The following is a 27,648-nucleotide window of genomic DNA, read 5'->3' as shown; positions in this document are numbered from 1 at the left end:
CTCTGGCCACTCTGGGCTTCGGTGCCTTTCAGCCAACAGGCTAAGAAAGGAGTAACGGTATCTGGAGGGACGGCTGACCCAGGTTACCATGGGAGATTGGCTGTCTCTCCGCATGGAGGTCAGAAGGGTTGTGTCTGGAGTGCAGGAGCTCCTTGAGGGCTTCTCTTGGAGCTGCCTTGTCCTGTGATTAATGTCAGCTACAGCAACCCAGTGCAGACAGGATGGAAAGGGCACAGACCCTTCAGAATGAAGGTGTGGGTCACTCCTACAGGGAAGAGCCGAGGCTGCTGAGGTGCTGCTGAGAGTGGAGGCAGAGGAAGGCAGTGGTAAGTACCAGCTGAGGCCATGTGACCATCGCAGGAAAGAGGATTGTAATTGACAAGTGTTTCTGGCATATTTTGTTAAGAATGTGTTTGTATGCCTGGCGGTGGTGGCGCACACCTTTAATCCCAGCACTTGGGAGGCAGAGGCAGGTGAATATTTGCGAGTTTGAGGCCAGCCTGGTCTACAAGAGCGAGTTCCAGGACAGACTCCAAAGCTACGAAGAGAAACCCTGCCTTAAAAAACCAAAAAAGAAAAAGAAAAAAGAATGTGTTTGTACAAATATCTACATTTACTTTCTGTGATTTCTTTATTACGCAGCATCACTTAGGAGCATATCAGTAATTATCACATTTAGGTTAGATATTCTAAAAAAAGTCCTTCAAGGGACATTGCCACCCATCCTAAATTTATAACACTTTCTCAGTGTATGAGGGATAGTTATAGCATGTTAAGCATAATTATGACATGGTTGCTGTTTTTATTCAAAAATTAAATCAGACATAAGGAAATATGAATTTGTCAAACTGACAAGGGGTGGACTTGTGATAGCTTTCTTGGTTGTCAACTAAAACCTAAATGACTGGATACACCTGTGAGGTATTATTTTTTTAAATTAAATCTTTTTTTTTCAGGGCATGATGGTGCACACCTTTTTTCCTTTTTAAAGATTTTTTTCCGTTTTAAAGATTTATTTATTCATTATGCATACAGTGATCCGCCTGCATGTATCCCAGAAGAGGACACCAGATCTCATTACAGATGGTTGTGAGCCACCCTGTAGTTGCTGGGAATTGAACTCAGCACCTCTGGAAGAGCAGTTAGTGCTCTTAATCTCTGAGCCATCTTTCCAGCTCTTTATTAAATCTTTTGAAGTAGGAAGACCCTTTTTAATCCAGATCTTGGAGGTGGGACAATCCACCTTCAATCTCAGCCACACCTTCTGGTGGCTGCCTCTATAGAGGCCATGGAAGAAGGAAGCAAGTCCATTCCTTCACCGGCATCACAGAGCCTGCTCCCCCCGCCCCCCCCCAGACAGGGTTTCTCTGTGGCTTTGGAGCCTATCGCTCTGTAGACCAGGCTGGCCGCGAACTCACAGAGATCCGCCTGCCTCTGCCTCCCGAGTGCTGGGATTAAAGGCGTGCGCCACCATCGCCCAGTTTAGAGCCTGCTTCTTTGGGATTCCAGAATATACTGAAGACAAGCTGAGACATCCAGCCTTATAAACTGAACTGGATTCTTTTGTTTTTCTTCATTTTTATTTTTTCTAGTATTTTTTGTTTGTTTGTTTCATTGAGCTATGCATTTTCCCCACTCCCCTTTCTTCCTCTCCTCTCCCATTCCATCTTCCCCTCCCCCCCAGCTCCCAATTTATTCAGGAGATCTTGTGTTTTCCCCCCTTCCTAGGTGGATTTCCGTGTCTGTCTCTCTTAGGGTCCACTTGGTTGCCTAGGTTCTCTGGGGCTGTGGCCTGTAGGCTGGTTTTCCTTTGCTTTATGTCTAGTATCCACTTATGAGTGAGTACAGATTATATTTGCCTTTCTAGGTCTAGGTTACCTCCCTCAGGATGGTGCTCTCTAGTTCCGTCCATTTACTACTAGAGACCTTCTGACTTTAGACAGATGACCATTGCTGGACTAGATAGTTGAATCATGGCCTGTAGGCCATTCTAATAATCCCATATATATATATATGTATATGTATATATATGCATGTCTGTATAGTTGTATATAAAATATATACAGGTATAAAATATATCTGTAAGTATATATGTAATCACACACACACACAAGTTCTGTTCCTCTAGAGGGCAGGACAGGGCAACATCCTGAGTCCCCATCACATAACAAACAGTGAGGTTACAAAGACAACCTTGGTGAAGTACTCTGAAAGTTGTCAACCGTTCAAGGCAGTTGTCTGGTGGCCCCAAAAGTTCACAGCTAGGAAGATACTAAAGTCAAACATAAGGAAGGTCTAATACACAGCGGCTTCCTCCACAGATCAAGGTTGGATATGAAGCATGGGAAGGAGGCACTAACATAATTAGCTCCCTGTACCCCTTATGTTCCTATATCCCAGATTCTTCCACAGAGCCTCCCTATGTCTCTGTCCCTGACCAAGTCGGCGGGCCTGACTCAGTCTGCTCAGAGCCACTCAGTTACAAAAGTGAATGTGACCCAGCTTCCCCTGCTGCACCTGCAGGCTCCCTGGGTCAGACAGGCCCTGGGTGGGCATGGTGGCTGTTGCCGCCCCACTCACCATACCTGGCTGTTCAGGAAGTTCCTGACTGGGCAAACCATGTCCACCCCTAACATAACCTTTTGCTGGAGAGGAATGTAAACTCCTTAGTCTGGGAGGATATTGCCCACCCCTGGGACAGGCTTTGTCTTCACCTGCGCTGTTCCATCGTGCCTGCCTTCCATGAACTGCTCCTCAGGCTCTCCAGCCTTCCGCAAGCTCCTCCGCACACAGTTTGGCTTTCTATCTAATCTGCTGCTTAGAAGCTTCAGCTCCCCAGCCATGGGGCATCCCAGCGCTCGGGAGGCAGAGGCAGGCTATCTCTGTGTGTTTAAGGTCACCCTGGTTTACAAAGCAAGTTACAGGACAGCCAAGGCTACACAGAGAACCCTGACTAACAGGAACTGCCCTGGAGAGCAGGGTTTTGTAAACCTGGAGGAAGCTCGAGGAGGCAGACTTGGGGATTGAGGCGAGCCCGCCAGGGGCTCACACTTAGCCAAGGCTGCCTTACTTGTGTCCCTGGCATAGCTTTGCTGTCTCCTGTCCTGCTTCCTGTTCTGTCTTGGCTGATTAAATGTTTGCATCTGAGCAACCAATGGAGGTAGGAGCTGCCTAGACCCACTTCCCTCGCCGGAGCTGTGTGCTCCTGCTTTTCAGGGAGCGGAAAACGAGGAGGAGGCTCCTGAGAGAAGGCCCAGCTGTTCTCCCCTTCTGCTCTGCTCTGGGAGGGGGCAGGGGAGGCGCTGAGCTGTGGGGGTCGCGGCTGATCAGTGCTCACGTGGACTGAGACAGGCAGAATGGGAAGGCTTGTTGGTGGGCTAGCTGAGATCCAGGTGGACACAGGTATCGAGAGGAAAGGCGACCCAAGGCCTGGAATCCATTGCCGAGTGTGTGCGTGTGTGTGTGTGTGTGTGTGTGTGTGTGCGTGTGTGTGTGTGTGTGTGTGTGTGTGTGTGTGTGTGTGTGTAGCACTTTTACCTGCTCATCCTCACGAGGATATGTAGCCATCCGGTTCTTGCTGACAGGCTAGACTGGTGGACAACACGGCCGAAGGCATCTGCTTGTTTCTGCCTCCCCATGCCCATGACACCCTTAGTGTGTGGGGACTTCTGTGGGGCGTGAGATCACAGTGTGTGGTGTGTGGGGGCGGAAACACACTTTGCGTTGCCATCTCCTTCTGCCGTCTCGTGGCTTGCAGGCATCAAACTCAGGCTGCCAGACTGAGCGTGCATCGAGTGCCTTCACCCACCGAGTCCTTGGCTGGTCCACATCCACCTCTACTTTTACGTGGGTGTTGGGGATTGATCACAGATCCTGTGGCAATCACTTTACCAACTGAGCCCCCTTAACATTTTCTGTTGACTTGCTCTTGCCCCAGCCTGGCCCCAACTGGATACTTACCCGAGGATTAGTTTGAACTTCTGACGTTCCTGTCTCCAGTTTCTAGTGCCCAAAACAGAATGCAGGACCTTGTCACTCACACCTGCCCTGGCAGTTTTTACTCATGCCGGAAATCCACAGGCCGCCTGGAAGGGGCGAGGTGGCAGTGAGCATCTGGGAAAGGAACGTTGCTGGGACTATAACCAGGCCTGGGGGAACGACCTTCATTCCCGCCTTGGAGAACTACAGGATCAGAGCCCAGCGACTGGGCAGAAGAGGTAAGTGTCCACCCTGCCCAAGTGTCCTTTCATTGCAGGAAGCTGTGTAGAACCTGGAGGTCAATCTCAGCTCCAGGTCTCATGGTGCACAGATGACTGGGAATATACAAGAAACATGGGAGTGCAAAACAATAAATAAGTGCTTTGAATGAAGAACTACTTCTTAATTTAATTTTATCTGTGTGTATATGTATGTGTCTGTCTGTGGAGGCCACATGAGTCCAATGCAGCTGGAGGCCAGAGCGGAGGCTGGGTCCCTTAGAGCCAGGAACTGAACTTGGGTTCTCTTTGAGAGCAGTATCCCCTCTTAACCTCTGAGCATCTCTCCAGCCCCTCAACAAGTAACTTTTGTTTTTTTCAAGACAGGGTTTCTCTGTAGCTCTGGCTGTCCTGGAACTTTCTTTGTAGACCAGATTGTCCTTGAAATCACAGAGATCCACCTGCCTCTGCCTCCCTAGTGCTGAGATTAAAGGCGTGCGCCACCATGATCAGCTCAATGAATAACTTTTGAGTGCTGGCTCAAGAGGTGGAGACAGAGGGAATTCCAGTCCAGCCTGGGTTACATAAGTCCGAGTCTTAAGCAAATGGTTTTGTTCTCGGTACTCCAAAACCAAGTGTGGTGGTGCTCACTGGAATTACAGGCCTTCAGATCAGAAGGATCAGAAGGCCAAGGTCATCCTCAGCCACAGGGGAAGCTTCAGGCCAACCTTGGCTATTGGAATCCCCCACCCCCACCCCCGTGTGTGTGTGCACACACGCGCGTGTATATTTATGGATGTATAAATAAGGTGTATGTCACTTGAGATTGGAATTCAACCCCCATTGCTGTACATTACAGACAGCAACTCAGAGTCCTTTATAAAAACTTTATTGAGGGGAATGGGTAGAAAATGGAAGTGATGCCCCCAGAGTTGAATAAAGAAAGAGCACGAACAATACATATGCCCGCCCCAATGCTTGCAGACCCCCCCGGGGAGAGGGACTGCCTGCTGGCTTACGAGGCTGTCAGCTGGATGGCAAAAACCTCGCCATCTGCAGGTGACTCGGCAGTGCCAGGGGTCTCAGCTCCGCCTTCCGTGCCCGGCGTCCCGCCCGCGCCATTGAGACACACCGCCTCGCCGGAGCTCTCGGCCTCCTGGACGTTGTACTCGCCCTTCTTGCAGGCCGTGGATTGCACGTAGAAGGCCAGGCCAGCCCCCGCGGCCAGCAGCGCCGCGCCCCCTGCAGCACCGCCCACAGCGACCCACAGCCACGGACCTGTGGGCGCACATCCTCGCCAGGGTGGGCAAGTCCCTAGTCTCCCCCAACCCTCCATGCACCTGCTACTGCAGCCTGTTGGAAGAAGAGGTCCCAGGAAGGCATCTCCAGCATCGAGGGGACCCCAAAATACCGATGTATACCTCTCTTAGGCCATGTGATAATAAGCCCGTAGATTCACTATACTCTCCAAATGACCCAACTCTTCCTGATCCCCTAAGGGGATGGTCAGGCGGGACCAGCTCAGCCTTCCTCTAGCTCTGACACACCCCAGCCCCACGACAGACAAGAACTGGGGCCACCATAAACTGAGGACATCTCTGACCCCAGTTCCCCCGCGGTGACATGTGGAGAGTGAACTGGGTCAAGTGTTTTTAGCTCCTAGTACCCACTCTAGTAAGACACACACACACACACACACACACACACACACCCCGGCCTGTGCTAGGTCTCCTCCTGTTTGTGTGTTTGAAAAGGTCTTAGTGGCATAGGCCGGTCTTATACTCTGTATAGCAGATGACCTGGCTCATTCTGCCTTCACCTCCCATGTGTCCCTGTCCCTCCAGCATTGTTCTGGCTCTTGACAATTCTCTCTGCCTCCACTTCCTTCCCCTTGGCCTCTGCCTCGGCCCCCTTCGGTCTTGCATACTGAGAGTCAGAGTCGGGGTCAGTCACCCCCAGGCCTAGATCACTCCGTGTTGCGTGTCCCTCGCCCCACCTCCACCCAAGGAGCCCGCCACTCACCGGCCACGCGCACCGTGATGCGTCGCGCGTGGCGCCCATGCGCATTGGTGGCTGCGCACTCGTACTCGCCGCCGTGGCTGCCCATGGCGCCTGCCACGCTCAGCGTGCTGTTATTGCTGGATAGGCCAAGGTTGAGCGCTCCAGGGGGCGCGCGCCAGCTGATCTGTGCTGGAGGCCAGGCCTCTGCACGGCAGGTCAGGGTGAAGTTCCCGCCCGGCCGCACACTTGGGGGCGAGGCCGCCAGCTCGGCCACAACAGGCCGGTCTGCAGGGGCACGAAGAGGCTGCTCAGCGCTGGGCGTTAATCAAGCATCCTCGGGGTGGGGATGTCCACCAGCAGCCTGAGACCACCCCTCCTGGGATGGGCGGGCAAACCACTTCCTCCTATGAGAGTCCGACTCCCACCACCCACCAGCTGCGGGAACGAAAATGCTTGTTTCTTACTGAGGGGTATTGGAAGAAGTCCCTCAGAATTCCCATGGGTTTGAGATTGTCCCCATGGCTGAAGTGGAGAGGAAAGGGACAGCGAGCGAGAGAGGGACTAAGTAATCCTGGGGGGGGGGGCCTGTAGTCCCTTTGTAGACCGGGCTGTCGCTGTCCTCGAACAAAGATCTGCCTGCCTCTGCCTCCCGAGTGTTAGAATGAAAGAAAACCGGGGACAGAACGCACGGCGTTGTGCGTGCTAGCTAACCGAGCGCTCCACCCACTGGACTACATTCCCAGCCCTTTCTAGCGGTGAGTTGCCTCCCTCCAGCGTTATCCTCACTCACATTCCACACCAACAGTGACGGTCCGTGAATCCGTGCCATGCGCGTTGGTGGCCACACAGCGGTAGGTCCCCGCATCCTCCCGGGACACATGCGGCCTCTCCAGCCTGGCGGCACCCTCCCTGGAACAGCGAACCCGTGGAGAGGGGCGGCCCCTGGCACTGCAGACCAGCGCCGTAGCCTCGGCTCCTTCCAGCCAGGTCTGGTGACTTGGGCAGCTGAATTCATCCATCTGTGGCGGCGCTGCAGAGCAGCCACCAGAAGGAGGGGCGTCAGGGAAGACAGAGACCCTGGAATACCCCGCATTCCCCGCCCACCTGCCCCTCCCCCTCCCCGCTCACACTCGGCGCTCACGACGACAGCTTTGACCGTGGAACCGTGCCGGTTGGTGGCATTGCAGAGGTAGACACCCGGGGAAAGTTTACTAGAGGTCATAGAGTTTCTAGGACCAGGGTTTGAGGATACCAGGGGTAATACCGCCCCCTCGCTGGCACCCTCGGAGCCCAGGCACTCCACGCGTGGTTCTGGCTTCCCATCAGCTTCACAGGAAAACAGCTTTCCAGATCCTTCTACCCACGTCCAGTTGCTCGGGCAGCTCAGCTCCTCAAAACTGGGACCATCTAGGAAGCAGGGAAATAGGAGTTCGCACTGAGGACAGAGGATGCGTGTGTGGGCTTCTCTCCAGCCGCCCCTACTCACATTCCACCGTGACAGCCACATTTTTGGCCGCTGATCCTCTGGCGTTGATGGCTTCGCATCGGTAAGTGCCAGCGTGCTCCCGAGCCACAAGCAGCGGCCCTTCCATGACTTCCTCCTTCCCAGAGCGCACACAGTTCACACTAGGCGGTGGGACCCCGTGCGCCACACAGCTAAGTGATGCCTCTGTTCCCTCCAGCCAAGTAATATGCTCTGGGCAGCCTATGCTGTCCAGCGCTGGGGCATCTGCAACAGATTTTGTTTAAGACAGGATGTCCAATAGCTCAGGCTGGCCTCCAACTCATTATGTAGCTGAGGACTAAATTGAACTCCTGATCCTTCTGCCTCCTATTCCCAAGTTCTGGTCTTTAACTGTGCCTGGTTTATGCCATGCAGAGGGTGGAACCCAGGGCTTCATACATGAAAAAAAAATAATCTACTTATTGAACCCAGGCCTAAGTGTAGACCTGGAGACCCATCTGATTCCCCTATGACACCTCTCCCTCTCCCCCCCCCCCCACACTCTGTGTCTCCTTAGTCCTGCCTGAACTGTTTTGTGTCTTCATTTACTCTGTGTGATATTTGTATGGGAAAGCATGCCCCAGCTCATGTGTGGAGGCTGGAGTTGGTTCTCCCCTCCTGTCTTTTTACATGGGTTCTGGAGATACACTCAGTTGATCAGGCCCCTTTCCTGAGGTCTCGGGGTGCTTTTGACCAGTTCCCACAAAGAGTCCCAGGCACACTGTTTTGATCGCTGTCCTTCCTGGACCGTGCCCAGGCACCAGACGAAGTTTATGAGCACCCTACCACTTCCTGCTGGAGCCGGGCCTCTTTCCTTCTAGTGTGGAGACGCCCACGCCCACCTCTCCCTACTCACACTCCACAGTCAGGGTCACGTCCTTGACCGCCTGGCCTTGGCCATTGACTGCCCTGCAACGGTAAGTGCCTGCGAGGGCCCTCGTCACTGGACCCAGCAGGCCCAGCGCCAGCACAGCCCCGCTATCCGGCCTCGCACAGTGCACTGAGGGCTCCGGGTTCCCACGGGCCTCGCAGCGGAGGGTCTGCTCCGGACCCTCGGGCCACGTCCAGCTCCTGGGACAATCCGAGTCATCCAGCCGGGGAGAATCTGCAGGCATGAGGCGGAGGGGACACAGAAAGGTTAAAGATGGGGTCGCAGATACAGTCCTGGGAGGTGGCAAAGGCAGGGTGGGCACCCACTCACACAGGACTCGAAGCTCAGCACTCTGGTTCTTTCTTAGTGTCTCCCCGCCCACGTCGAGGGCAGCGTCGCAGAAGAAGCCCCTCTTGTCGTCGTTCTCCGTGACATTTAACTGGAGCTCAGCGGGCTGCCCCGGGACCGCAGCTGAGATTCCCTCCAAGGTGACCAGGGCCCCAGCACCAGCCCAGCAGCTGACGGTTACCACCTTCCCTTCTGGGGCTTCTGGCTCACTTAACGTCAGGAGAGGAGCAGGGAAACCTGGGGGTGGGGGTGGAGCACTAAGTGGGGTTCACTGGCACTCCCCCCTCAGGTAACTTACCCCCCACACCTATTCATTTCCTGCTTCCTTCCTTCTGCTCCAGCCTTGGAACTCTCCCGCCCTGCCTGCTCGGGTGTGGAGGCCCGCCCACTTGACAGGCTCGGCCTGGGTGAGACTGTGGCCCCTGACGGTGAAGCCCCTCCTCGATTCCCCTTACTGTAGACAGTCAGATTCTCCTGGGTCTCCCTGCTGTCGCCCCCGAGGGTCACTCTGCATATCAGCTGTCTGGTGCCTTCCTGTTCTGCGCTCGGCGTAGCTGTGGCAGTAGCCACGAGGCTGTCGCCATCGAAGGTCACATCAGGATGCAGTATCTGATCTCCCAGCCAGAGGTAAACCCCGGCTTCCGGGACAGGAAACAGTCCATCCAAAGTGCAGCTCACTGGCCTTTCTGAGCCCACTTCTAAAAATCGGGGAGTAACCAGGCTCGGGGAAATTGGAGGCAGGACTGGGGGAGACAAAGAACCAGAACTTGAGTTACTATTAAGCATTCAGTGTGGACCAAACAATTTACATGCATTGTTTGGTTTCATCATAAGAGTACAAAAGGGAGCCGGGCGGTGGTGGCGCACGCCTTTAATCCCAGCACTCGGGAGGCAGAGGCAGGCGGATCTCTGTGAGTTCGAGACCAGCCTGGACTACCAAGCGAGTTCCAGGACAGCCTCCAAAGCCACAGAGAAACCCTGTCTCGAAAAACCAAAAAAAAAAAAAAAAAAAAAAGTACAAAAGGGCCAGCGATATGGCTCAGTGAATACAGGTGCTTGCCGCCAAGCCTGACGACTTGATTCGATCCCTAGGACCCACATGGCGGAAGAAGAGAACCAACTCCCACTAAAGTTGTCCTTTAACTTCCACATATGCATCGTGGCGTGTGCATCCACGCATTCTCTCTCTCTCCCTCTCCCTCCCTCTCTCTCTCCCTCCCTCCCCCTCTCTCATTCTTACTCTCTACTTCTTTCCCTCTCTCAATAAATAAATACAAAAACAAACAAACAAACAAAAATCACAGAGGTAAACACTTAAACTATACTAGTGTAAGGGCTAGGCGCTAAACTTCAGGCGATCTCACTACACAGCCAGTGTAGTCCAAGCTGGACTTAATTCACAGAGCTCTGCCTTATCTCTGCTTCTGTCTCCCAAGTGCTGGGACTAAAGATGCGCGCCACTACACCTGGCTGCCCCTAAACTTCTTAAAACCTGTCAGTCCGGGTTCACACTCACCAAAGGTGCGGAGCTGTCTAAGGGTGGAGCTGTTCGCAAAGAGTCCCAGGCCGTGTGGCCGCAGGTCCAGCTCCGCGAGGCATGAGAAATTGGCCCCGTGGTCTTCCCTGCGCGCCAGGACCGTGGCGGTGAGCACTGCGCCGCGCGCTCGGGGTGGCTCTCCCGCGAAACTGCGGCGGATCAATTCTTGGGTGCCCCGCAGCAGAGTCAACGTGAGGCTCGCTCGGGGTCCTGCTCCCGGAACCCTGCAGCTCAAGGTGAAGTTCTCGCCCACGGGCTGCCAAGGAGGCAGCGGCACTAGCTCTACCCGATCCGGCCGCTCTGCAAGGGACCGAAACTTCGACTCTAGTAAGCTGCAGCGCTCACCCGGTTGCGCGTGGGAAGGAGGGCATGAGGGCCGGTGGGCGGAGCTTGAAGGGGAGGTCCAGGGACCAATGGGGCGTGACCACCCAGAACTCACGGAAAGTTCGAATGAGCCCCCGCGCTTGTAGTGTGCGGCGCGCGCAGCGGAAGAAGCAGACGGGTTGCGTCTCTGGCTCTCGGATGTCCACCAGCTGCCGAGCCAGCCAGCGCAGACCCCTCTGGGTCCCGTTCCTGCGCAGCGAGGTCTCCAGGCCACCACGCTCCGGCCGCGGACAGTTAGTGCTGCAGTTGAGCCACAGCGAGCCCCCGCGCTCCACCAGCGCCACGCGGGGCTGAAGGTCCGCCCAGAAAGGTTCTAGCGCGACCGCTGCACGGGAAAACTCGGGTTCAGCCTCGGGACCCCCTCTCTGAAATCTTAGCGTCCCTATATCCCAAATCAGGGGTCTCTGCAAGGAAGAGGAGAGGCCACCACCAAGAAATAGCACAGGAGTCCCGCATCCCACTCAAGCTTCGAAGCTGGCACACACTCAGAGGGGTCTCTGGGAGCCTTGCTTTCTAAGGCAGAGATGGGGAAACTCGGTGCAGGGAGAATGGGGTCTCCGATGCACACGTCAGTAGTGGGGAGGAGACTACAGAGGGGGGATGGGGAGCCAAGTGAGTCTCAAGACTGTGGCAGATCGTCAGGAATTGGGGGTGGGGAGACACACTGGGACTGGGGGAGGGAGAAAGCGAAGTAGAGACGACACTGAGCCAAAGGCTTAAAGGGGACTGTCCCCAAACTTGAACAACCTGGACAGTAAGCCTCAAGGCTGGACTCCAGAAAGGAACGGCGGGAAAAGCCCCAGAAAGCCGGTTGCTAGGGCTACAGGTGGAGGGGGAACAGAGCCTGAGTCATAACAGTTGAGGAGATGGGGGGGGTCTTTGAGGATCACGAATAGGGATGATGCCAGTCCGTGACCATAGGGCACGACGGAGCAGGAAAAAATAGGAAAGCCACAGTGTCTCTTGAGCAGGGTTGGGTGCCAAACCCCGAATCCAGAAAAGGTGATCGAGGTTTGTTGGGGTGGAGGACGGACGGGGAGAAGCCCCGGGCTCCAGGTGGCGGCAGAAGCGTGGGAAGCAAGAAGAGGGCGGAGCCTGGAGGAGACACCCGGGCCGCCCTCTCGGGTCCTTCCAAACCGTCCCTGCCTTGTCCACCTGGCTCCACCGGCGTGCTCTTCTTACCTGAGATGCCGAGGATCCCCAGGCCCAGGGCAGCCCAGAGGCCGAGGAGCGCTTGGCGCAGCCCTGGCGAAGGCCCCGGCATCGCCGCCGCTGCCGGGGAGGGGAGAACGCAGGAGGCGAGGGGAGCGCGAGTGATGGAGAACCGGGCTAGGAGGACGGCGCGGCGCAGCGCAGCGGGTAGAGTGTGGGGGTGGTAGAGTTGCGCCCAGGGATTGGTTTAAACGTTGGTAACTTGGTTTCCAAGGAGGAGGCGGTGGCAGAGGCGGTGATGGGAGGCGAACTGGCGGGTGGCAAGCACGCTCTGGGCTGCTCCCGGCCTTAGTGCAGACGAGCTGACCAGGCTAGAGCAGTCCCCCGAGTGGGGAGAGGGTCTACGTGGAGGTCGGCCTAATAGTTTAAAGCCTTCTGGGGGCGACCACGGTCTCCCGCGTCATCTGTAGCGAAGGATGGGAGGGATGGTGTGAAGCCCTGCCCAAAAAACTCCACCATCCTAGGTATAGATTCTGGGATAACGCGCTTGGGCTCCAAGCCACGCCCATCTTCTGCCTCTCCCAGCAGCGCCCCTTGGAGCAGGTGGGGTTGCTTGTAGAATCTTGGGGAGTCGTAGTATGCCGAAAAGGTGGTTTTAAGAGGAGGGTGTAGGGATGCCTCCCTTAACTGATGCTTCGCTTTGACCTCCAGCAGATTGAGAATGGGAGCCACGCCCCTAAGACCTCCTCCGCGCACGCGGCGAAGGAGGAGGGGATCAAGTGCCTGCGAGTCGCGGACACGTGTGCGTGTGCGCAGCGTTCGCGGGCGTCTAAATTAGAGTCGGCTCCGGCACCTGATCTGTATTTACCCAGGGTGCAGCGGGAATGTGTCTACAATGCTGTTGTGAACCGAGTCACTCAGGAGATCATCTGCGCGTTCCTCGCCATTGGCACCGCAGCCTCTGCTGGATAACCAGTGCGAGATTCTGCAATCCAAGCTGGACCTGAGATCAATTGATGACCCTTGTGACCTCGCCTATGTCCCCAAGCTTTGGCACCCCTCCCCACTAGCATACCTGGCTCGGTGACCTCAAACACGTTGACAGGGTGGAAGTCTGTGACAGCCCCTGTGGCCTGGCCAATCATCCCTAACTTGTTGCTATGCTAGATTTCCTTTCTAGGTATCCGCTTCCTCTACTCCGCGCAGGAGGCCCCGCCCAATCTTGTTTTCTCCCCCTCCCTCTTCATTAATGGTAACCCCGGGGTACTCTTGCCTAGCTCCACCCACTGATCTCCGTTAGTAACGCGCAAGATCTGTAGTGGAAAAGGAGGTAGGAAGGAAAACTTACCTTCCAATCAGAGCTGTGGTGTGTATCCGCGGAGCCAATCAGGAAAAGCCATATCAAGAGTCCGCCCTCCCCACACCCCGGGGCCTGGAGAGGAGGTCAGTTTAGCCGTTCTAACCCGCAGGGATAAATCCGGGGAAAACACTATGCGGAGAGGAGCTCGGGTTCTGGGGCTCCAGGCCGGTCTTGTACAGGTGTCTTGAGACACACAAGTGTTGTTTCGGGTACCAGGCATTGAAACCGAGGCTAGGCAAACGGACTACCCCTGAGCTACAAATCTTCAGCCCCTAGACAAGGAATTTGGAGAAAGCGGGAGTCCCCTAAAAAGGAAACCATTTCCTCCAAGAACCATAGGACAGAGACTGAGGAAGAAGGCTTTATTGATCTAACAAGAGTATCTGAATTCGTTGCTCTGGGCTTCTTCTTTCTCCCTCTTGTTAGGCATCGAACACCCGTTTATAACCGAGTCTGCACAACCTGGTACTTGCGCACGTAGACAGCCCCCACAGCCAGGAGGATCCCCACCAGGGCTGCGATGGAGGCAGAAGCCAAGGCTTTGGAGGCTGGGCTCAAAGCTGGGAGCGGAAGTGAAAGTCAGGAATGAGGTCTGAGGACCTCCCAAGAGTGGAGCCCATGCCTGTTCTGTGGGCCCTCCTGGAACGGCAGCATCCCCTCTCCCGCACCAGTTCCCCGAGGTTGCAGGGTGCCTCACCGAGGACCGTCAGCATAACAGGTGCAGAACTGCTGCGCACTATTAGCCCACCGAGATTGAGGCGTGCATGGCAGGTGAGTGGTTGCCAGAGGTCCTTGGGTCCTGCCCGCATCACGTAGGTCAAAGTGACATTAGCCAGATCTGAACCGTTGAAGCGCTCCAGACTTTCAAAATAAATCACCTGGCCACCTCTCCTTATGCTCACCACCAAGAACCCCACGGGGAACACGTGTGTCACATAGCAGCGTAGAGTGTACTTGTGGCCCACTAGGACAGGAGGCTCCATGATTACGCTTCTCGGCCGTTCTAAGACAAGGAGGGTAAGACCTGCAGTCACCTCCTAAAGCAACTGCAAACTACCCCGTTCCTCCACCCTTCTCCCCTCACCCCACCCCGGCCCGAGCCCCCATCTCCCTCACTGTAAGCGGTGATCCTGGCGGTGGCTTCGCGCGTTTCTCCTGCGCAAGTGACAACGCAGCGCACCTTGGAATTCCAGGCCCTCACATCCAATAGCTGGTAAGATACCCAACCCGAGCCACTGAGTGTCTTTCCCTGCCGCAGCTGAGTGCGCAGGCTGGAACGCACCGGCAGGGGGCAGCTGTGGCTGCAGTTAAGCCACACCGAGCCCCCGGGAGGCACAGCCTCCAGCTCCGGGCTTAAATGCACTAAGAAAGGCGGTGAGGTCCCGGAAGGCATGGGAGGGCTTTGCATCCACTCGTGCTGGGGGCTCCCACTCCTCGGATAGGCGGCTACCAGCAAAAGTGACGGGAACAGGACAGACTCCATGACACAAAGCCCGCTCTGAGGTGCGGAGGCCAGGGAGCTTCAGCTGGCCCTGGAGATAAGGCTCCCTGACCACACCCCAGAGTGGGCCCAGCAGCTCTGTTGAAGACACCGCCTCCCCAGGACTCCAGAATGACACATCAAACTCCACAGTCAACCAGAGGTCGTTGCACTTTCCCGAACTGGGCTTTCGTTTTCACTTAAGCCCCAAAAGCTCATTAAATAGATTTCAGTGAGTGTAGTAGTGGCTCAGGCCTTTAATCCAAACATTCAGGAGACAGGCAGGCAGATCTCTGTTAGAGGCCAGTCCATTCCACACAGCATGTTCCAGGACAGCCAGGGCCACACAGAGACTTTGTCTTAAGAAACAAAGACCAAGAAAAGACAAAATCAAGAATGAGTCTGCAGACTCAGGGTTAGGTTAATGGATGACCCTTTGAGGAAGTGGAGGAGTCAGGAATACTTAGAAAGGGCTCTAGCTAACTGATGTGATGCCTATTCTCAAACTCACAGGAGGCTGAGACCAAAATAACACTTTATTGACTCAAACGAAAGGCTTCTGAGTTGGGAGGCTTGTGCCCACCCCCCAGCTGGCAGGACCTTCCTAAGTGGTTGCCGAATCTTCTTCCAGGGTTTCTGCTCGAGGTGGAGCTAGGCAGGGGCACGCAGGGATTGACCACAATTTCACGCTGCCAAGCGTGGGCATCCACATTTGAGTGTGGTGATTGCCCGGGAGCAAAGATAGGAATGCATGTAGGTGAAGACGTGGTTACTCTTGATGGTGCTGGAGACAGGACTCCAAGAGAGGCCGACAAGCAGGGATCCATGTTAGACCACTTAGTATTCTTGTGACGGCTCTTTTGGGAAAAGCATCCTGACCAACAGGCACCCTAGCCCCATGTGAACCTTTTTCCAGGCTCTGTTGTGTATACAGTCCCTGCAACACTATCCTGACAAGAACCTGTATGTTCACCTGCTCACTGCTCTAGTATCTGTACAAGGTACTCAATAAATAGCAGGAAAATCTTTTTTTCTCTCTTTTTGGAGCTGAGGACCGAACCCAGGGCCTTCGATTGAGCTACATCCCCAAACCCCAGGTAAAACTTTGAATTAATAAATACATCATCATGAAGAGTGGGGACAATGTCCCAGGTTCCTGTGTCAGAGGAAGTAGTCTTATGTTCCATCTCTTGCTTGTGTCTATTGGATATCACTCCTCCTTAGGCAGGGGCCCCCAGCATGGGCAGTTGGTAATGAGGTCAGCATTTCCTGGCTGAAGGCCCCCAGGCTGTGGGTGTGTCCATGTCACAGAAACACGCCCTTGATCTTGTGAGGTCCTCTCCATGCAGTCCTGAGGCCACAAGTGTGAGGCTGAGGAGGTCTGATTGGTGCACCCCCAGGTCACCATCTTGTCTTGCCACAGCCTGAAGAGGTGGGTGAGGGTAAACGCTATCTGTCTACCCTTCAGTTCAAAAGCAGCAGTCCGCTGCTGCCCGCAGGGGGGGTCCAGGGAGGCGTTGGTGTCCTTGTGGCTCAGTGAGGCGGGTCCTTGAGTTTCATGGCCTCTTCCTGTGCCCTCTGTAGCTTGTATATCCTGATCTTTCTCTGGCGGTTATAAAGGTAAACAGTCAGGACCCCCACAAGGCACACAATAGCCAGTGTTGTTAACACAATGATGATGACGGCCCAGCTCTTGGGATCGTGATCTGTGTTGTAGAGACAGAAGGGTAAGAACTGAGGACTGGCACCCTGCCCACCAGTCACCCAGCCCTGGGACACTCACGAAGCACTGTCAGGAACACGTCCCTGGTGACATTTCCATGGGAGCTCACGGCATGGCACACATAGGTCCCGTTCATCTCCCGTGTGACAGTCTTCACGTCCCCGATGGGCAGCAGGGCTCCATCTGTTCTCCGGCTGCAGGTTAGCTTGGGGGCTGGGTTCCCCCAGGCCTGGCATTTCAGAGTCTGCTGAGACCCCTCGGGCCAGGTCCAGTTGCCCAAGCAGTCCCTGTCGTCAAGCCGGGGGCCATCTGGAGAAAGGACAGTGTGAGGACACAGATCAGGGAGGGCTCAGGGGGCACCTGGGGATCTAGGGGGCTGCAGTCACCACCCCGCAGCCCCACTCACACAGCACGTGGAGTTCCAGGGTCTGATTTTTTAACAGCTCCTGCCCAGCCACCTGCAGGGCCGCAGAGCAAAAGAAGCGTCGCTTGTTGTCCTCAGCGCTGGCGTTCAGCATGAACTGGACCTGCGGGGCGGGGGTCCCGGGCGGGGCGCCACTCAGGTAAACCACCCGTGCCCCCCCTTGAGCTTCGCACTTCACCGTCACTGGGCTCCCTTCTGACACCTCTTGCTGGCTCAGGGTCAGGACCGGAGTGGAAAAATCTGTGGGCGGTACACACCATGAGCCCCGCCCAGTGCGAGCCCCGCCCTTGATGGCTCAGCTTCAGGTGTGGGTGGGCCTGACTCCAAGGTTCCCTCTAGTGTCAGACCCAACCTTCAACATTGTTGTTTTTTTTTTACGAGACAGGGTTTCTCTGTATTGTTTCGGAGGCTATCGGTCCAGCCTGGCCTCGAACGCACAGAGATCCGCCTGCCTCTGCCTCCCGAGTGCTGGGATTAAAGGCGTGCGCCACCAACGCCCGGCTAACATTGTTGTTTTTTGAGACAGGGTGTCACTGTGTAGCTCTGGCTGGCCTCGAACTCTTTTTTTTTTTTTTTTTTTTTTTGGTTTTTCGAGACAGGGTTTCTCTGTATTGTTTTGGAGGCTGTCCTGGAACTCGCTCTGTAGTCCAGGCTGGCCTCGAACTCACAGAGATCCACCTGCCTCTGCCACCCCTGTGCTGGGATTAAAGGCGTGTAGCCCCTGCCTCAGTTCTTCCTGAAAGTGACTTCACTGGCATTAGTCATACCCCTGGTGCCAGTCCTGACTCCCGCATGGGCTACCCCACACCAGGCCACGGCCCCCTGAAGCCCCGCCCCTGTGCCCCTACACTGGGCCCTACACTTTTTTTTTTTTAGATCAAGGTCATCTTTTTTTTTTAATATTTTATTTATTTATTGTGTATACAGTCTTCTGCCTGCATGCCAGCAGAGGGCACCAGATCTCATTCAAGGTGGTTTTGAGCCACCATGTGGTTGCTGGGAATTGAACTCAGGACCTCTGGAAGAACAGTCAGTGTTCTTAACCGCTGAGCCATCTCTCCAGCCCCTGGGCCCTACACTTTTAATAACCCTCCTTGGTACCAATCAAGTCTCCAGCTGTCTCTGAACTAGGCCCCGCCCCTTCTTACTGTAGATGCTCAAAGTCCTCTCTGCCTCCAGGATCTGGTCTGCCAACTCCAAAACACAGCGCAGCTGCTGAGTTCCCTCCAGCTCCGAGGACACCAAGGCGGTGGCTGACACCGAGTCTCCGTGGTTTGTGCTTTCGGAGGTCAGTGTGCGGCCTCCCAGTTCCAGAGTGATCCGGGCTTCAGAGGCAGGAAACAGGCCTCCCAGGGAGCACATCACTTTCTGCATGGTGCCCACCTCCAGGAGGTCAGGGGAGTCTAGCTTCGGGATGGTCACAGGAAGATCTTAAGAGAGAAGACAGGCATGAGTAAGAGCTGTGGCCCCCACGGGCCGTGGTGGCACACCACTTTGATCCCAGCACTCAGGAGGCAGAGGCAGGTGGATCTCTGTGAGTTCGAGACCAGCCTGGTCTACAAAAAGCTAGTTCAGGACAGCCTCCAAAGCCACAGAGAAACCCTGTCTCAGAAAAAAAAAAACTGGCCACCCACAAACCCCTTTTTTCTTTCTATTCATTTGATGTGTTTACTGTGTACACCTGTGCAAGATTCATTTGTGAAGGTCAAAGGATAACTTTCAGGAGTCAGTTTTCTCCTTTGGAAGTTTGCATCTAGCTTGGATGCAAACCCTTTACCCAACAAGCCACCTTGGCAGTCCCAAAACTTCCACTACCAAGATCACCATTTTCTCAGCACCTCACCCCCATTACAGGGGTGGGCTTCTCCCCCAAATCCCACCCGCACCTGCACACACTCCCAAGGTATGTAGCAATACCTTGCTTCCCAGGGCCTCACCGAAAGTCCGGAGATGCCTGACCGTGGAGACATTCCGGAACAGTGCTAGTCCTTGTGGCCTGAGGTCCAGTTCTGCGCGACATGAGAAACTGGCTCCATGGTCATCTCTGCTCACCAGCACCGTGGCTGTGATCTCCTTGGGGTTCCTGGAGTCCACCGGCTCCGGGTGCAGCACCTCCTCCCCTCGGAGCAGCATGACGGAGAGCTGGCTCCGTGGTGCCCCACCATGCACACGGCAGTGCAGGGTGAGGTTCTTGCCCACAGGCTGCCAGGTGGGCAGTGAGTCCAACTCCACACGTTCCGGGAACGCTGCAGGGAGACAGGGGGTTGGGGATCCCGTAAGCTGGGCCGATGAGGACACACCCTCAGTCTCACCAAAACACACCCTACCACCTAAGCAGCCAGGAATGCAGAGAGCTTTGGGGAAAGCTAGGGAGGAGGCCAGGAGTGTTTGCACAGGGACCATAACCATTCCCAGAAGCAATATCTGAGAGGTGGAAATAAACTCCAAATTCTATCAGCAGAACACGGGGCAAATGAGTGTGTGCTACAGGTTGATCTGACCCCTCAGGACAGAGGGGGTGGTGGCCCAGTCTTAGAGGCCTTGCCTACCAGGAGGAAGGCCCTGGATTCCATCCCCAGTCCCACAAATAAAATAAGATTAATTTAAATGAAAATGGGTCAGTGATACAGCTCAGTGGATAAAAGTGCCTGTCACATAAGCCTGAATACCTGAGTCTAATCCCTGGATCCCATGTAAGGTTGAACAAAAAGAATCAATTCCACAGAGGACAGAGCATCTACATTGTGGTTCACAATCCTGGGGAATCTGCTGCCCTCTTCTGGCCTCCTCAGGCACAGGGTAGGCACTTGGTGTACAGACTTAACTACAGGCAAAACAGCCACACACATAACATAACAATGAATCTTTTTGTAAAAGTTGACCTCTGACATCCACACACATGTGACACCCCCTTCACATGCAAAATAAATAAAAATTAAAACATACAACTCGTAGAATTTGAGGTCCTTTCAAACCCAAGTCCCCAAACAGCTACAGAGCTGCCTCCCTGTCATGGGGGGAGGGCATGGGTCCTCATCTTCCTTCTTGACTCTGAGCTGCAGTCTCTCACCAAGTCCTGGTTGCTCCATTCCTCAAATATTTGTTTGTCCTTCCCATCGTGGATGCTGCAATCACACGCAGCAAGCAGGCAGGCTGTGGCTACATGCCAATGGCTGTCCAGCTTCTGGTAAGCCAGCTTTCTGTCACTCAGATCCGGGGGCCATTCCACACCCTTCCTGGCTCCCTGACTCCCAAGGGAGAAAATGCTAGTGCCTGATTCCCTGTGCGGCCCTTAGGCTGTAGTTTCCTACTCCAGCCTTGCTCTGGGCTGTCCCCTCTGCCTGGAGCACCCTCAGCCCCAGCTGGGGTTTTTGGTTGTTCTTTTAGTGCCCTCCCGACCCCTGCTGACCTGGAAATCACTATGCAGACCAGACTGGCCTTGAACTCTACCTCCAAGCCCTGGGATTAAAGGCATACCACCCCCACACCTGGCTCACTGTGTTCACAGAGCAGAAATTAAGGCACAGCTGAACAGTCAAAGTGACAGCTACAGAAATGCAGCAAAGACAGAAGTCCAGCCGTAGCCTGGGCTTCCAAGATCAGGTACCCTGGAAAAGCTCTTCAGAGGTACTTCCTAAGGCCACCAGGAATGCTTGGGGACTTCCCTCCCTCCAGGGCAGCACTGACACACAAGCCCACATCCTCCAAACCACATAGGGCTTTTGTCCTGACACCATTAGGCTTCCCTGTATCAGAGCAGTCTGAGGAAAGCAGACACGGTCAACAAATAAACCAAGATGCTAAGTGCCCAATGGTTACCCAGTTCCTCGGTGCCAATTCCAATTCCAACATCAAAGCCAACTGGGTAGAGCCTCTGCCTGGAATTGCCCAGAGAGGGTGCAGGAGCAAGGTTCTGGGGAAGACCCCCTGCCTAGAAAACCCAGAGAAGCTGGGAGGTGGTCTGGTGGTCAGTGCTAGCCCAGCATGTCAAGCCCTGGGTTCCATGTATAAAGGTAACCTGCCTCATTCTGCCCCCACTGCTCCCGAATACAGAAACTGTCACAGCACTCCTCCTCAGCACCCATTTCCTTCTGAGGTGTAACATTCCTCCAGGCAGGAAGACGCTTCTGCATGCTTTTATACAGAAGCATACTATTCCATGGTATGTCCAAACCAAGCTATCCTGCCATGTCTCTGGTCCACTATCTTTGAGTGGTTTGTAAATGTTTGACCTTCAAATACAGCTGCACTACAGACTGGGGGTAGAGCTCAGTGTCAAAACGCATACCTGACCAAGTGCCAAGTCCTGGTGACTCCATCCTCAACCCAAAGGGACAAAACAGCCCTAGAGCCTGACCCATTCCCTGTGGGAAGGACCCACGCATCAATGATTCCCAAGACTGTGGAGGTAGCAGGACACATTCATATCTTGTGTAAAGAACTGACGTCCAACCCAGGCTTGGAAGCACACACCTATGATCTTGGTGCTTCAAGGCCAGCTAGAGCTACATGTGACCCTGTCTTCAACAACAACAACAAAAACAAAAGACTGTGGCTAGAGAGAGGGCTCAGAAGTTAGGAACACTGACTGCTCTTGCAGAGGACCTGTCCTATTTCCAGCACCACATGGCAGCTTACAACTGTCTGTAACTCAAGTTCCTAGGCACTGACACCCTAACACAGATACACATAAAGGCAAAACACCAATGTGCATAAAATACCAAATATATTTCTCTTGTTTGGTTTTTTGAGACAGGGTTTCTCTGTGTAGCCCTGGCTACTCTGGAACTTATTGTAGACCAGGCTGGCATTGATTTGACAGAGATCCCCCTGCCTCAACCTCCTAAGTCCTGGAATTAAAACCACCACTGTTTAACTTAAATACATTATTTTTAAAAACCAAAACATTAGAAATAATCAACAATAGAGTACAGTTAAAAGGCAAAACAAAACAGAACAATCCAAGCATCAAATGGTGGCATTCTGAAACATTCTAAATTCCTGTGGTACAATCTCCTGGCAAAAGTTTACAGAGATCTCTAAGTGGCAGGGACTTTCCCAAGGTTGGCTCCTGGTGTCAGCTGCCGCAACCCCAGTGGGTGTCCCCAAACCCCACGCTGACCCTGTCACTCACAGTACACCACAATGGTGGCAGAGACTGAAGACTGGATGGGGCCACAGTTCTCAAAGCACAGTGGGCTGCTGTCTTCTTCGATGTCACTCAATTCAAACAGCTTCCAGGTTTCTCCACGATCCAGCTCTACTTTGGGCCACTGAGTTTCCAAGCCCAGGTTGAGGTTCTCGCTGCAGACGGAAGAGCAGTTCACCTGCATGGATGCGCCCCGAGGCAGGAAGGCTTCTTTGGGGTGGATGGACACTTGAGCACCACTAGGCCCTGGAACGAAAAGGAGAGGTGAGAGAGAGGAGAGGAGAGAGAGGAGAGGCTGACTCACCCATGCGGGACGCAGCCTTGAGCCAGACAATGTTGCCCTCACTGCAGGAGGCAGCCATGCTTGAGTACACCAGATAACTAATTATGGGTACTGAGGGGCGTGGGGGTGGGGCTGGGCATAGTACACACACACACCTGTAATTCCAACACTCAGGAGGTAGAGGCAGGAGGATCAGGAGTTGAACCTCATTCTGGGCTACATATAGAGTCCAAGGGTAGCCTTCCCTCCAGGAATGCCCCTCCCCAAACACCAAGTACTGCGTTTTCCTTTCTTTTAAAAAAATATGTATTGCTGGAAGGTGGTGGCACACGCTTTTAATCCCAGTACTTGGAAGGCAGAGGCAGGTGGATCTCTGTGAGTTCCAGGCCAGCCTGGTCTACAAGAGCTAGTTCCAGGACAGCCTCCAGAGCCACAGAGAAACCCTGCCTTTAAAAAAAAAAAAAGAAAGAAAAACCAATAAATATTTTTGTGTGTGTGAGTGTATGTGTGTGTGGTGTGTATGTGTGTGGTGTGAGTGTGTGTATGGTGTGAGTGTGTATGTGTGTGGTGTGTGTGGTGTGAGTGTGTGTGTATGGTGTGAGTGTGTATGTGAATGTGGTATGTGTGGTGTGAGTGTATGTGAATGTGGTGTGAGTGGTGTGAGTGTATATGTGTGTGGTGTGTATGTGTGGTGTGAGTGTATATGTGTGTGGTGTGAGTGTATATGTGTGTGGTGTGAGTGTATATGTGTGTGGTGTGAGTGTATATGTGTGTGGTGTGTATGTGTGGTGTGAGTGTATATGTGTGTGGTGTGAGTGTATATGTGTGTGGTGTGAGTGTATATGTGTGTGGTGTGAGTGTGTGTGTGCCTGTGTGAGTGTGGGGGCAGGGCACATGCATACAGGTGCCAGCAGAGATCAGAACAGGCTATCATAACCCTGGAATTGGAGTTATAGGCTTTGTGGGCCACTGTGTGGGTCCTGGGATCAGAACCCTGGCCCTCTGTGAGAGTAGCTCCTACTTAACCGCTGAGCCACCTCTCCAGACGCATGTTACCACACTCAGTTTAATACAGTGCTAGGGATGGAACCCAGGGTTTCATGCCTGCGAGGCAAGTGTCCTGCCCACTGGGCCCCAGCCCCAGAGAATAGCTGTTGGGTTATTTGTTTGTTTGTTTGTTTTTTCCGAAACAGGCTTTCTCTGTGTAGCCTTAGCTAGCGTGATCTTTTTTTTTTTTTTTTTTTTTTTCCCGAGACAGGGTTTCTCTGTGGCTTTGGAGGCTATCCTGGAACTCGCTCTGTAGACCAGGCTGGCCTCTGCCTCCCGAGTGCTGGGATTAAAGGTGTGCGCCACCAATGCCCGGCTAATGTGTCCCTAATGTCAGGAGTGGTGGTGCACACTTTTAATCTCAGCACACAGGAGGCAGAGGGAGAAGGACCTTTCTCCCTTGGAGTTTGAGGCCAGCCTGGTCTACAGAGTGAGTTCCAGGACAGCCAGGGCTACACAGAGAGACCCTGGGGAGGGAGGTAAAACACCCCCCAAGATTCCAGTGCTGTGATTAGCAGTCTGGGTTGCAGGTATCCCCTCTGGAGACTCTCTCAGGCACCTCTGGGATTATTCTGGTCCCATGGAGAACCCTTGATTCTGGGAGTCCAGATCAGAAGCCTCCTGTGAGCGGCTGAAGGAGCTGGGAACCTTCCTGTCATTGGAGGACAGCAGGCGCTGCCCCTAGGCTTCAGCAAGGGAGGGCTGCTGTGGGGAGTCCTGAATCACCTCACTTCTCAGCCTCTGGCTCCTGAGTACACCAACCCTGGAATTCCCCCGTGCAGAAGCAGCCTGGACTTCCCCAGGGGTGAGGATGAGGAACAGGGCATCTGTGGGGAGGGAACTGGGCCTCAAGACTCAGCTCAGCAGAGGCTGGTCCCCTACTATCTGTTCCCCACCCGGGCCACATTCTGACTGCCCCATGACAAGGGCTGTGACCACAGTTCCCAGTGCCTTCTCCTAGGATCCCAGGTTCTAAATGTACAAGTTTACAGAGGAGTAGTGTGTCCCCAGCCTGAGATCCCAGGCTGGAGGGAGAAGGGACCATGAAGACAGGAGTTCAAGGCCAGTCTCAAAACAGGAAAAAAGGGAGAGAGGGAGGGTGGGAGGGTGGGAGGGAGAGGGAGAGAGAGGGAGGGAGAGAGGGAGGGGGAGAGGGAGGGAGAGAGGGAGAGAGAGAAAGGGAGAGAAGGAACGAAGGAGAGAGGTTGAGAGGGAGAGAGAGAGGGAGGGAGAGGGGGAGGGAGAGAGGGAGAAAGGGAGAGGATGGGAATGAGGGAGAGGGAGGGAGAGGGGGAGAGAGGGAGGGGGAGAGCCAGGCAGAGCCAGGATTGTGTTCCGCAGCCCATTCGCGGGATTTGAACCACTGGGGGCTGTTGATTTTCAACCCTTCCTTTCCACTCCCACTTCCCGTTAACAGACTAAGTACTATCCGCGTGCGGTGCTGTAGTCCGTGTCTGGGTCAACCTGGAGTCCGGAGACTTGTCCCTAAAGGCGACCCCGCCTCGGACTCACCTGGAATCACGACGGCCACCAGGACTAGGAGCAGAGGCAGCGTGGGCCTGGCGCGGGAGGGAGCCATAGCAGGGCCGGGGCAAGCGCAGGTGGCAGCGCCGCGGGGCACGAGCACTGGGCGCGACTGAGATCCGCGCCGCGCCGCGCCGTCCTTTATAGCTGCTGGCCACGGGGGCCCACGGGGCGGTGCTGGCGGGGCCGCTTTCCCGGAAACCTAGCGCCTTCCCCTCCGGAACGCCACTTCGGTATTTCCGGATGGAGATGTGCCCTGGCCGAGGGGGGGTCCTGCTTCGCTGGCCACGGCGCCCCGGAGTTTCCAAACTGAAGCAATGACAAGCTGGGGCGGGCTGTGTGAGGTGAGGGAGAGGGTGTCGGCCTCCAGAAGGTGAGTTCAGGCGAGAAGGCTCGGGACCTCTGGGAGCCGCGCCCCCAGGTTAGCTCAAGCCATCGGGGCCGCCGCGCCCTCGAGGGCGGCCCCGACCCCCGGCTCCGGCAAGCCTCCTTAGCCCCGCAGACAAGCCTTACTAGGGGTGAGGAGAAGCCCCGGGGTCATTTGGGGCGCCATCCGCTCGGAGGTGCCCCTCTCCCAGGGTCTCACCACACCCGCTGACGCTGGAGATTTCGGAGCAGCGGTCCAGGCAGGCCCGGGCAGAGCCGGCGTGGGTGAGCCCTGCCAGAGAGGCGTCGTGCAATCCCGACGTCCCTCCTCCCGCCCACGAGTGCTCCCGCCCCCGCGGCCTCGCTTCCCCTTTCTACTTTGACCCCTGGGGCGTCTTGACAGCTCCCCAAAAGGAAGAAGTCTGTGGCACGGAGCCCTGCGCACCCTCTCCCGGGCTGCGTGCGAAACTGAGAGCAAAGAAGACGGGCATCTCTCAGAGAGGGACCAGTCCTCACCCCGGAGTCTTCCCCCTCCCTCCCTCTGCCTCGCCCGCCCTCTCCCCCTCTCTTTCTGCGTGCGCGCGCTCTCTCTCTCCCTCTCTCTTTCTCTCTCCCTCCCTCTCTCCTGCTCTCTCTTCTCTCTCTTTCCCTCCCTCTCTCCCCCTCTCCTTCCCCCACCTCTCTCCCTCCCTCTCTCTCTTTCTCTCCTGCTCTGTCCTTCTCTCTCTCTCCCTCCCCTTCCCCCCAACTCCTTCTCTCCATCTCTCCCTCTCTCCCTCTCTCTCTCTCCCTCCCTTCCCCTCCCATCTCACCCCACCACCATCTCTTTCCTAGAGACTGGGTATCAAGTAGCCCAGGCTGGCCTCAAACACTCTGTAGTTAGGGATGACCTTGATCCTGCCTCGTGCTTCACCTTGCTTTTTGGTTTGGTTTGGTTTGGTTTTTCGAGACAGGGTTTCTCTGTGGCTTTGGAGCTGTCCTGGAACTCACTTTGTAGACCAGGCTGGTCTCACAGAGATCCCCCTGCCTCTGCCTCCTGAGTCCTGGGATTAAAGGCGTGCACCACCAACGCTCGGCATTTTAACCTTTGCTTTCTTTAGGGAAACTGAGGCAGACCCTGAACTCCGAGGTCGGGCGAAGAGAGCTCTGGAACCCCAGTCTTCTGACGCGGGGGTTTTCATTAGACCTGCGGCGCCCGAGACTTCCTGTTGTGGGACGCCCGCACAGTTGCCGTGGAAACCCGTGCTGGGCCAGGAGGTCGTGCTGCAGATGCGGAAGGGAGAGGTCGGGACGCACTTGCTCTTCCTCCCGCGCCGCAGCTCCCGGGACACTCCACAACCCACGCCCCAGCCTGGGCATTCCTAAGGAATTTCCACGGGGATCTTTTGATCTTGGGGGGCTGGGGAGGGGACACTCAGTCCCTGCCCCGGGACAACTTTGGTAAGTTGCAGGGTGACCTCAGGGAGTTCTGGTAAAACCCTCGGAGAGGATCTTTCTCGGGGGGTGTCACTGAGAGTCTTTTGATCCCTACCTCTGTGCGGGAGCCTCCAGCGCTGTAAGTTTCCATTTATAGCCCTAAGAACGAGGCTGTTTAACTGTGTGCAGGGCACCTTCGTTCCCAGAGCTGATATTGGAAAATCCTGCTGGGATGCTCAGCTGAGCGGTGACTCCACTGCTGAGCCTGTGACTCTAAAGCTGAGCTTGTGACTGCGATACTCAGGAGGTGGGGCAGTGAGTTCAAGGCCAGCTCCACAAGAGAGTTTGTTTTCAAAAACCATCAACTGGGGGCTGGTTCAATTCCCATCACCCACATGGCAGCTCATAACCATCTGTAACTCCAGTCCTAGGGGTTCATCGGATTGGGCACCAACAGGGACACACACGCACAGGCACAGGCACGCATGCACGCACGCGCGCACAGCAGCTAATGATCCAGTTCAGTTACCAGCACCATGTCAAGCAGCAAGCGCACATGTGGTATACATGCTGACGATGCATTCACACATAAAATTAATTTAAAACAATAATTTAAAAATAATCTTTCTGCGGCTGTAGCTACTTAGTAGAGTACCTGTTTGGGGGTTTTTTGGGGGGAGGGTTGGTTTTTAGAGACACTCAACTGCATAGAGTGTGGTGGCACAGGCCTTTAGTCCCAGGGGCATGGAGGCCAGCCTGGTCTATGGATCTAGTTCCAGGACAGCCAGGCCTACACAGAGAAACTGTGTTTCAAAAACAAAACAAAACAAAACAAAACAAAAAAACAGAAAGAAAGAAAGAAAGAAAAAACCAAAATAAATAA

At 54.8% G+C, this 27,648-nt stretch overlaps 2 protein-coding genes and 2 long non-coding RNA genes across 5 annotated transcripts; 2 read left to right on the top strand and 2 right to left on the bottom strand.

Annotated features, from left to right (window-relative positions):
• Positions 1-5,069: 5,069 nt before the first annotated feature.
• Icam5 (intercellular adhesion molecule 5) lies at positions 5,070-12,157 on the bottom strand. The gene is made up of 11 exons (XM_005078563.4): positions 12,024-12,157; positions 10,897-11,166; positions 10,437-10,757; positions 9,376-9,663; positions 8,903-9,157; positions 8,558-8,806; positions 7,684-7,926; positions 7,326-7,604; positions 6,988-7,227; positions 6,219-6,482; positions 5,070-5,474 (listed from the first exon to the last, which is right to left on the bottom strand). Exons 1-11 carry the CDS (start codon positions 12,103-12,105, stop codon positions 5,212-5,214), a joined length of 2,754 nt encoding a protein of 917 aa, XP_005078620.1. The 5' UTR covers positions 12,106-12,157; the 3' UTR covers positions 5,070-5,211.
• A 640-nt stretch (positions 12,158-12,797) lies between these two features.
• LOC121133570 lies at positions 12,798-15,859 on the top strand. Its single transcript, XR_005870454.1, has 2 exons — positions 12,798-13,436; positions 13,780-15,859. It is a non-coding gene; the product is annotated as an uncharacterized LOC121133570 (long non-coding RNA).
• On the bottom strand, positions 15,352-25,176 carry Icam1 (intercellular adhesion molecule 1). Of its 2 annotated transcripts, none has more exons than XM_021232125.2 (7): positions 24,972-25,176; positions 22,115-22,375; positions 18,918-19,226; positions 18,129-18,410; positions 16,963-17,220; positions 16,617-16,865; positions 15,352-16,438 (listed from the first exon to the last, which is right to left on the bottom strand). In XM_021232125.2, the coding sequence occupies exons 1-7, from the start codon at positions 25,036-25,038 to the stop codon at positions 16,044-16,046; spliced, it is 1,821 nt and encodes a 606-aa protein (XP_021087784.1). In that variant the 5' UTR covers positions 25,039-25,176; the 3' UTR covers positions 15,352-16,043. The 2 variants fall into 2 exon arrangements, with proteins under 2 accessions (XP_021087784.1, XP_005078650.1); XM_005078593.4 differs by having other exon boundaries at positions 16,228-16,539.
• A 72-nt stretch (positions 25,177-25,248) lies between these two features.
• On the top strand, positions 25,249-27,376 carry LOC121133571. Its single transcript, XR_005870455.1, has 2 exons — positions 25,249-25,356; positions 26,450-27,376. It is a non-coding gene; the product is annotated as an uncharacterized LOC121133571 (long non-coding RNA).
• Positions 27,377-27,648: the final 272 nt, after the last annotated feature.

This window comes from Mesocricetus auratus, unplaced genomic scaffold, assembly GCF_017639785.1.
Source record: "Mesocricetus auratus isolate SY011 unplaced genomic scaffold, BCM_Maur_2.0 Super-Scaffold_100022, whole genome shotgun sequence".
Classification (NCBI taxonomy): domain Eukaryota; kingdom Metazoa; phylum Chordata; class Mammalia; order Rodentia; family Cricetidae; genus Mesocricetus; species Mesocricetus auratus.
This window is presented reverse-complemented; position numbering and strand designations above follow the sequence as displayed.